Consider the following 11,255-nt stretch of genomic DNA (forward strand, 5'->3'; position numbering starts at 1 on the left):
AAAAAAAAAAAAAGATTTATTTTTGCATAGAAGAACTGGGGTATAGGCCAGAGGTGTAGGGGTCCGGGGGAGAATGAGAGGATTCACCATGGATAACAGTGGGGAGCAGAACAAGTAGATGTACTGAAATACACTGCTGAGGGGAGCAACAGCCAAAACTGGAGCTGTCTGCTGTGTCATGTGTGTCAGTTCCCTGGTGAGGGATTAAACTCAGACAGTAGCCATGATAGCACCAATATTTAGCTCTGAGACCACCAGAGAGGCCCCTTATATGTCTTTCTTAGTGCATATTAGCTCCTCATGATTAATCTACCTGTCAAGGCTTTCATTTAACCCACTAACCAGAGCCAACACAAAATTAAATGTCTGTTGAGATTCGGCTGGTTGTCAATAAAACCATACATTTGAAATTATGTCACTACTCCATAATTTCTCTACAACAAAGTACAACTCCATCTGGAAGTGCTAAAAGACTTTTTCAAAAAAGGTTTGTAGCTGTCATGGACTCAGGTGGTGACTGCTGTGGTGAACAAGAAGACATTCCTTGGTACCTGTGGCTAACCAACTCCAATACTACCCAGCATGCATTCTCATTAGTATTCCGTTTTGGCTAATCATGCTTCCTAGTCACCTTGAGATGACGCAGTCTGCCTCTAGACACTTTCACAATAATCTGCAACAGTCCTTTAGTTCACATAGTCATTCTCTACTGAAAATCTTTTAGCTGGTATTTAGGTTTTACAGATGATATTGTTTTGTACTTTTCAGGATTTTATAAACCTTATTGAATTCAGAAGGTGTCCCCCTGGAGTGTCACACATCAGTTTTGGGAATCGGAAATTCCCAAAATTTCTGAACAAAAACAACAAATTTATCTTCTCTCACTCAGTGAAGACAATTTTATGGAATTAAAAACCCTGCAGTTTTGGGTCCTCCCTGGTGGTGCAGCGGGTTAAAGCACAACACTAAGAAGCTAAAGTCACTTCTGCATGAGTTCAATCCCCGCCCACCCCGGAGGTGGCAAGGTAGACCTCTCCTGGCAAGGCAGGACCTCTTCAGATCCACCCGCTGCTCCCCTCAGCAAACTACTTCCACGATCTGCCTATTCTACTCCCCACTCTGTCTCTAATGAATCCTCTCACTGCCCCTGCACCTCTGGCCTGTACCCCAGTTCTGTATGCATAAATAAATAAATCTTTAAAAAAAAAAAACCCTACAGCTTTGACATCAAACACCAAGAACCAGTGTTCTTCGATGCTTTCTTGCTTCCTCCTGCCTTAGGCTGTGCCATCCACACAGGGGCTGCGGCCCAGCCGCAGGGAGAAGCAGAGACAAGGGTACAGAGGCAGCAGCTCCAGGTTGGCTGAGCTTCCTCCCATGAGCAGAGCCCAGCTGTGACACGGTACCTTTGCATGGGAAATATTTGCTTCTAAAATACTATTTATAGTTCCATTTGTGATGTGGATGGAAGACTGAAGTTCTTCAGTTAACTTGGTGATGTTCTTGATCAAATCTTTTACTTTTACCTCTGAAAAATAATCAGAAAAGACAAAATATTATACTAATAAAAGGGTCATTAGTATCTATGAAAACAAAATGCAATATAAAACCTGGCAAGGATTGTTTTCTTCACTTTTTCTAACCCAGAGTAAGCACTAAATAAAACCTATCTTTCTCCTTTAGAAGGAATATCATTTATTTCCATTAAATTAAGAAAAAAACAGGTTATAGAGTATTTCCTGCTCACATTCTTACTTTCTCTAAGACATATTTTATGACTTTTCTCTAGAAAATGATGTTTTTGAGCATGTGTTCAGGAAACACTTCTCTTCATGTATCTATGCATCTCATTTTATTTTAACAAGATGGGGATTATTTGTGTACTTGCCAGAATTATTGAGATTTGGAGTAATATTGCTATGAGAAGTTTTACAAATGTATTGATTAAACAAATGGGAAAACAGAGACTCATAGGTAATCAAATGACTTTTCCAATGAGGCAAATTCAAAGCAAAAGTCAGACCATAGAAGTTTGTCTTTCTTGGATTTGGGATCTGCAGATTTTCAGGCTTTCCTTTCTAACCCCACTACATGGAACCAACTAAGCTTTAATTATCTTTATTTGTTACATACAGTATAACATTCCATTTGCACATTTTATTTTAGTACATTTATATGAGAAACTTTTTATTATTTTTTTTTACATCATTTTGTGCCTTTTTCCATCTCAGTTGTAATCCCCATGGGCTTCCCATCACCAGTTTACTCATGAACAAGCTAACTATTTTTTAATCAAGAAAGCATGGAGGAGCCGCATACTTACCCTCATTTACTGTAAAATTGCTCAGAAAAGTCACAACGGGATTCTCTGACAACGAAGTTTTCCCAAGGCTTTGGGCCAAACTAAAATGACAGAAAATTAAGCTAAATTAAGCAATATAAAATACCCTGAACAATGTTGGAGTGAATGATGCTGCCTCAGTTCCCAAGAGATGAGTCAAATAACAAGATCACAGATCACAATTCCATAAAACTCTTCATATAATTAGACACACAATTCCTCCTGACAATTTCTGTATATGAATATCCATTAATATCGTAACTCCAATATTTTCTTTTCATCCCCTGCCAGGCTAGATGAGTCAGGGGAATAAGGATGCATAATAAATGATGTCTCATAAATGTGAAAAGAATGAATAAAATAGATCACGGATGTATGAGAAATTAGTATATCAAGAAGTCAGATCAACATCATTCTTTCTGTGAACAAGTGTTGCTGAGTATGAAATGGCTGGTTTTCTCTTCCAGTGACTCACAATCAAAAACACTAACAAAAATTAATCCCTAGTGGGTATTTTGAAAATATTTATATGAATTTTACAGAACATATTAAATATCACATTTGAATATTTTGATTTAATATCTTGATCATTAGGAAAGTTATCCTTAGGCTACTTCTGTTTCTATAGTCTAATTTTTAAAAAAATTAAAGACATGGAAATAGTTGATGTTCAGAACATATATAGGTAATATGTATATTGATAGCATGTGGCAAATTAGGAGACATCTTCATTACAGAGGAAAACACAAAGAGGCATGATGGTCAAACTGGAGTCTACCTGTGTGTGAGCCGCTGAGCTGTGTCCAGGGTGGGCTGGCATTCACAATCTTGGACTGTGACATTTTTCAACTTTTCTATGAAGACTTCTAAGTTGCTAGAAAGATTTCTGCTCAGACTTTCACAATTTATCTGATGGAATGAGGACCATAACTTTTCAAATTCCTAGAAAAGAGAGCAATGATATAGTGAGAAACAGATATGCTTGGTTTTTTGGGCTTGAATCTGTTTTCCAAACAAATGTATTCCTCAACATGTATGTTTTTAGTTAGTTCTTACCTAAGGAGAGCGAACCCTGAAGATTGATAATATACAATCTGATCATTCCTGTGCACTGCAGAGTAGTTTCTCTTATCTGGGAGACAGCAGAATGGTACTATCACCTTGGCTGTCTGACTGACTGACTAGGAAAGGTGACATGTCCACCAAAGATGGTAGACACCAACAATATCTGCTGTGCTATGACTGTGACCTCTTAGATTTCACTCCTGGTTTGTAAACTAAAGAGTTTCAAAATTCCCAGACACAAAAAACAAAGATTCAAAAGAAATCATACAAGGCTATTCATGTATAAAAATGGTAACTGTGGGGTCCACCCTCCCTTGAAGTTCTATTGAGTAATTGGAAGTTTCCAGTCCCCCCCTCTGCAAGTGGAGGAGCTTCCAGGGCATTGAAGAGCATAGCAGAAAAAAAAAATACCTAGCTGAGGTCCTGGTACTAAGATTCTATAAATGTGTTATCAGCATCTTATACACACTAACAAGTTGTATAGACCAATCATTTGCAAAAAAAAAAAAAAAAAGAATATTTAAACAATGAAAAAAATGCATATTTATCATATGTAAAATTAAGTGACTGATGATAGAAAAGTTAAAACAATCCAGGCAAGATGGGACCAGTGTACCTCCTGTGTTCGCTTGGGTCCAGTGATGCAGAAAGAGGCCAGTGATGTCCCAATGTAAGAAAGGCCTGAAAAGAGCTCTAACTGGCCATCAGTCACATTGGAGACACAACTGCCAGCCACCTGCACCAGGCATCCAACCCCTAACCAGAAAACTCTGGAAGCCAGTTGACAGTGGCAAGAAAAAGTTCAGATGATGTTCAGTCTGGTCACCAACTGTGGGAATTTAGCCCCCTGTTGTCAACCCAGTGACCCTTTCCTCAGCTTCTAAATCTCATTGCCACCAACCAGCAGTTGAAGCAATTGAACCAGCCACTCCCCAAAGGCCAGAGTAGCAACTTTCTTCACCCAGAGACCAATGCCAGTTCAAGGGGACCCCAATGAAATCCCCCATTATTGGACAGATAAAGTTCCACACTTAGAGGCCATTGCAGGCCCTGCATGGTGATATAATAGATTAAAGTGCAGCACTATGATGCTATCCACAGCCACCACAGCACAAGTTTGATTCCTGATTGGGGAGAACTCATGACATGGCAGACCCCCTCCTGTCTTGCCTGTTGCTCTCCTCAGCAGTGTATTTCTGTGGATCTGCCTGTTCTATTTCTCATTCTTCTCTCACCCACTGCACCTCTGAACTGAACCCAAATTCTTGTATGCATAAATAAATCTTTTTAAAAATGAGGTCATTCCCAGCTTCTAGTCATTAGTTACAATGCTTTGACCATAAGAGCTGTACCTTTCCTTCTCCTGCAGCCATTGTGGCATAAAAGTCCTGTATTCATCCTTACCTGCATGACCAAGACTTGAGCAACTCTTGGCTCTCAGCCTCTGGTGGTGAGAGGTAGGCTCCCCTTGTCTTCCTGTTACCAGATACAGGAGCACACCCACAAGTAACTAGCTTTGTAAACCAGAACCAAGCTGATCCTGGCACCAAATGTCAGTAGGAAATTCCCAAGCACCAGATTCCAGCAACTGGCAGCCAGTCTCTTGATTTAGACCAAGGCTCACCCCAACTTCCAGCTACCAGCTATTGGAGACCAACTACTATCCAGAGATTCAATGGCAGGACCTAGGATAAACTGGCTGTAGGTCCTGAACAGTAAAACATGGAAAACATGTGGGAGAGACAGTGCTGTAGATAAGAACAGGATTGATATCCTTTAGAAGCAGAAAGCAACATCGACTTCAAGATGTTAAACATTGAAGAGTTTCAAACAACATTGTATATAGGCTTTACAGCAACCAACACTGACAACTGTAAAAAAGGAAATAATGGGAATGGGGAGAAGATGAGGATGAAAACAAATCATGGAGAGAAGACAAAGTACAACAAACAGCAACCTAAAGTTTCAGGGGGAATATAACATCACAGAGAGAGAAAAAAATTTCCAGAATTCAATCACAAAGCTATGGAAGATCTGTTTTGTTTTGTTTTGTTTTCTATCAGGTACATAATTCAAAATTACAATGAAAAAAGAAATGGTAGAAAAGTTAAAAATATATATGAATAAATGCCCTGAGAAATAAAATAAACGAACAGCAGATGCAAATAAGAAAAGAACAGAGGTACAGGATGTAAAAAGATCAATAGAAGAAATTGCAAATTCTGGAGTAAATTACAGAAGTAGAATAGACCAGATAGAAGATGTGAATGTACAAAGAATGAGCAGAAAAATAGAAAAACAAAGTAAAATAAAAAATGAAGAACCACTCTGATTCCATGAGGAAAGGCAATCTAAGAATAATGGGTATTCCAGAAGGGTATGAAAAGGAACAGTACATTTATTTGAGGAAATGGCAGAGAACTTCCTGAATCTGAAGAATTAAATATATTCAAAATCATGGGTCTAAAAGAACACTGGATTTGCTAATAAGATCAACTTCATGATATAATAATATCTTGAATAACTATGAGATACCAAATATACAAAACAAGTTGGAAGTTGAATTTGGAAAAGCATTAAGATATAAATGAACCCCAATCAGGACAACACTGGAATTCTCTGAAGAAACACTGTAGACAAGAAGAGAATGGAATAATGTAATCAAAATAAAGATAAAAACTTTTAGCCACAAATATTCTACTGTTCAAGACTCTTTATATCTGAGGAGAAATTAAGACCTCATTGGACAAACAGAAACTGAAGGTGTTTGCAATACTAGAGCCCCCTGACATGAAATATTAAGAGTCACCTTTGTATCTAAACCAAAGGGAGGAACATAAAATTCTGAACAAATAAGTAGTCATAAAATTAATGACAAAAACACACCAACAAAATTTCATAAATTATCACTCAAAATAAATAGACTAAATTTAATAATTAAAAGTTTCAGCATATCTATTGGATTAGGAAAGAAAATTTAATTTTCTGCTGCCTCTAGGAAACACATCTAAGCTCCAAAGATAAATATAGACTGAGAATAAAGAGTCACAAAGCAATCCTACAAGCAATTGGGACTCAAAGGAAGGCAGGAATAGGCATACTTATGTCAGACAAAATAAATTTCCAGTTAAAAAAGAATCAAGCGACAGTGATGGACACTATATAACTATTAGGGGAATAGTATATCAATAAGACATAACACTCATCACTATAGTCATCAAATGAAGATGCACCAAAACACATTAGGTTATTACTATAAACCCTAAAACAAGCATTAGAAAATACATTTGTGACCAGTGACTTCAATACAATGCTCTTACTACACTACAAATCAATGAAATATAAAATAAATAGGTATACAAAGAATTAAACAAAGAATTAGATCACGCAGACCTAATATGTAATAGGAATATATATATGTGTGTGTATATATATAAGTATATATATATATATGTGTGTGTGTGTGTGTATACGTATATATATATATACATAAATACATAAATATATATATATATATTTATGCGCACACACATAAAGCACAACAATGCCACAAAACTAAAATACATCTGTTTCAAATGCATGTGGAACAATCTCCATGACTGGTCACAAGTATCAACAAATTCAAGAAGACTGAAATCATACCAAACATCTTTTCTGACTATAAAGGTATTGAACATGAAATCAATTACAAAAAGAAAGCAGAAAAAGTCTACTATTTGGAGACACTATTGAAAGACTACAGGATTACTGAGGAAATCAAAAATACCACCACATAAATAACAATGAGAACACAACTTCCCAGAACTTATGGGATGGACAAGAGCATCAAATAGGAAAGTATTTAATAATATAGTACCACATCAGGCAACAAGAAAGAGCTCAGATAAATAACCTTCTCTCTCACTTTAAAAACAATAAAAAAAGAGAAGCAAAACTAAAGTGATAAATGCTTAAACATAATTTAATGAAAACAACTTTAAAAGACAATTCAAAAGATAAATGATAAGAAAAGTTCATTCTTCAAAGAATACATAAAATAAATAAATTTCAAGCTCAATAAAGAAAAAAGGGAAAAAATTTAAAAATATGATCAGAAATGAAGTAGAAGTTACAAATAGATCATGTAGTCACCCAGAGGATAATCAGAGATTACTATGAACATGTAAACATGTAAACAAATTCAGCTATCTGGATGGCATGGACAAATTTTTAGAATTATACAATCATCTAAAATGTATAGGAAACAAATAGAAAACCTGAATATACCAATCACAGCAAGAAAATTAAAAAGCTAATCAAAAGTCTTGCAGGAAACAAAAGTTCAAGACCAGATGGCTTCACAAGTAAAATCTAGCAGTCCTTCAAAGATGGGCTAATAACTATCCTCCTCAATTTCTTTCAAAAATATGAAAAAGAAGAAAGATACTCTATGAGGTCCACATTACATTAATCCAAAAACTAAACAATAGTCACACACACACACACACACACACACAAAATAAAAAACAAACAAACAAAAACAATGTAAGGCTAGTATCCTTAATATATCCTTAATGAAAACAGATGCAAAAATCCTCATTAAAATCTTAGCAAAATAAATCTCTAAAATAAATCCCTGCATTGACAGGAATTTACATCATTACCAAGTGGAATTTTATATCAGCAACAACAGAATGTTTCAGTATACAAAAATCAATCAATGTAATTAAACAGATCAATAAAATGAAAACCATATAATCCTATCAGTAGATGTTGAGAAAGCATTTGATAAGATACAACATCTACTGGACAAAAGGAACATTGCTCAACAAAATAAAGGCCATATATGACAATTCCTAGCTAACACTAACATCATTTTCAATGGTGAAAAACAAGAAGCTTTTCCACTAACATCTAGTAGAAGACAAAGATGTCCATACTCACCACTACTATTCAAAATAGTACTGGAAATCATAGCTAGAGCCATTAAAAAAAAAAAAAAAAAAAAAAAAAATCAACTACAAAAGAAAAAGCAAGGCTCTTATTGACTTGAAAATGTACATAAAGAGCTCTGTAAATATAATACAATAGTACTGGAAATCATAGCTAGAGCCATTTGGCAAAAAAAAAAAAATATCAACTACAAAAGAAAAAGCAAGGCTGTTATTGACTTGAAAATGTACATAAAGAGCTCTGTAAATATAATACAGAATACTATAAATATAACTGAAACTATAAATCAGTTCAGCAAAACTGGCAGGGTAAAAATCCATACACAAAAATCAGCTGTCCTTCTATATGAAAACAATAATCTAGAAGAAGACATTAAATATATATGTGTGTATATGTGTGTATTCTATTCACAATTGTAACAAAATAATTAAACAGCTAAGATTACACCTAGCAAAGTAGTTGTAAGACATACACAAAGAAAACTATGACATTATTAAAAGAAGACAGAGAAATGGAAAATTATTCTCTGCTCATTGATTAGAAGAATTGACTTTGGCCACCCTACCAAAATCAATAAAGAGATTCAATGCATGCCTGTCAAAATTTCAGTACCTTTCCTCAAAAAAAAATAGAACAAATGTTAGTAAAATTCATAATAGCCCCACATATTCAAGTCAGTTCGACATAAAGAATGGTGGTATCACACTATCAGACTTCAAATTATGTTACAAAGCTATAATAATTAAACAGCATAGTACTGAAACCAAAAAACATGCAGACAAATGGAATAAAATTGATAGCTCAGAAATATACCCACAAATATGTGGTAAACTAATCTATGACAAAAGAGCCAAGAATATACAATGAAGAAAGGAAACAATCTTTAGTAAGTGGTAATGGGAAAACTGGACAGCCATATGCAAAAGAATGAAACTAGACACTATTTCACATCATACACAAAAATCAATTTAAAATGGATAAAAATAAAATGGTTGTAATAACTGAAACCATAGAGTAAACAGAATAAAGCAAAGACAAAGCACTTCCTGACATAGTCTTCAGACATATCTTTGTGTATTCATCTCCAGTAGCAAGAAAAACAGAAGAAAATATAAATCATTGTGATTAAATCTAATAGACTTCTGTATAGAAAAAGAAAACTAAACCAAAAACAACAAAGCCCCACTGAATTGGACAAAATACTTGTATACCATACACCTGACAAAGATCAAAAATATCCTGCAAATCTACAGGAATAATCAAATAAATGAATTTAAAAAATGGCAGAAGAGTTAAATCAGCAAGTCTGTAAAGAAGGTATATAGATTGGCATGTGACACATAAAAAAATGTTTATTATTACTCACAGTCAGGGAAATGCAAATCAAAATCATAGTAAGATATCAATTCATCCCCATGAGGATGTTCTACATCAAAGAGATTAGAAACAAATTTTGGGAAGGATATGGAGAAAAATGAACTCTCATACACTACTGGTGGGAATGTAAACTGATTTAACCTTAGGGAAAGCAGTATGGAGTTTTCTCAAAAGAGTACAAGTGGATCTGCTATATGACAAAGCAATTATTTCTACCCCTTGATATTTAACCCAGGAAGAAATAAATATTAATTTGAAGGAAAAATTATTCTCCCATGTTCATTGCAGGACTAATTATAATAGTCATGATATGGAAATTATCTAAAATGTCTGAAAACAAAGGAGTGGATTAAGATGATGTGTTATGTGTGCATAATGGAATACTAGATAAACTCTTGCCATTGGTGACAACATGAATGGAACTGGAGGGGATTACGCTAAGGCTAAGTGAGATTAGTCGAAAGGAGAAAAACAAATACTAGGTGCTGTCATTTATGTAAGGAATACAAAGAATCCAAAGAATGAGGCTAAGCCAAACTGAAAAACTAAACCTTAAAAGCTGACTATAGAATTGAAGCAATCAGAGAAGAGGTGAGAATAAAGAGAAAAGGGAGCAGAATGGACTTTGGTGGTTGACTATGGGTATTTTGGTAATGAGTGTGTTATGGCAATGAAGGGGTTCTTGCACTTCTAAAATATGAACAACCGTGCAAACCACCATTAACTCAATAAAAATTATTTTAGAAATAAAGTAAAATTTAAAGCATGCATTCATTTATGTATATACATGCATCAATTTATACACAGTCCCTGCATACAATAATTCTGTTGTGTATAATTATTTGTAAATCACAATGTATTTAGTTCATCATATTTTATCACTATCATCTCATCAAATATTGGAAGCATAGTTCCAGAGTCGCCAATTATAGAAAGGTATCAAAGGTAATTCAACACATAATGTTTCTACTAAATAAAACTTCTAAATATTTTTCTCAAACTACCACTAGTTTTTCATGCAAAGGAAAATCATGGATCAGAGAGAGAATATTATATGTTCCAAGGGAAATTAAATGTAAATACTGAAATGTTGAGATGAGGGACCATGAGTTCTAGAGCTGGTCAGCAGCACAGCTAACCAACAGCAAATTCTCCCCCAGAATAAAGGAATATTGACAGGTGACCAGAGCATCCCACTCAGTCCACACAGGGCCTCTGGCCTGCAACTATAGGAGCTACCCAGGCAGTGTCTCGGCACATAACACTGTATCTCTGGGATTTAAACATCAACTGTTATCATGGTCCTTTTCAAAAGTTATATTGCCCCACTTAATTTGGGAATGAAACATGAACAGTAACCCTACAGAATTATTCATTCATTTATGCATAAAATATTTACTGTGTGGGCCCTCCCTGGTGGTGCAGTGGGTTAAAGCACAGCACTAAGAAACTAAAAAGCTACTACAGCATGAGTTCGATCCCCGCCTGCCCCAGAGGTGACCACATGGCATGGCAGACCTCTCCTGACCCGCCCGCTGCT

At 35.3% G+C, this 11,255-nt stretch overlaps 1 protein-coding gene across 1 annotated transcript in view; it reads right to left on the minus strand.

Annotated features, from left to right (window-relative positions):
• The window catches only part of ABCA13 (ATP-binding cassette, sub-family A (ABC1), member 13), a 436,597-nt gene that overhangs the window by 290,859 nt on the left and 134,483 nt on the right, over nt 1-11,255 (minus strand). The window contains exons 21-23 of the mRNA XM_004676530.2: nt 3,120-3,283; nt 2,324-2,403; nt 1,407-1,528 (exon numbers count right to left, since the gene is read on the minus strand). Of these exons, the coding sequence (XP_004676587.1) occupies nt 1,407-1,528; nt 2,324-2,403; nt 3,120-3,283 (366 nt within the window). The remainder of the gene's footprint in view (nt 1-1,406; nt 1,529-2,323; nt 2,404-3,119; nt 3,284-11,255) is intronic.

The sequence above is a fragment of the Condylura cristata genome, unplaced genomic scaffold (assembly GCF_000260355.1).
Source record: "Condylura cristata isolate star-nosed mole 26May11 unplaced genomic scaffold, ConCri1.0 scaffold00004, whole genome shotgun sequence".
NCBI lineage: Eukaryota > Metazoa > Chordata > Mammalia > Eulipotyphla > Talpidae > Condylura > Condylura cristata.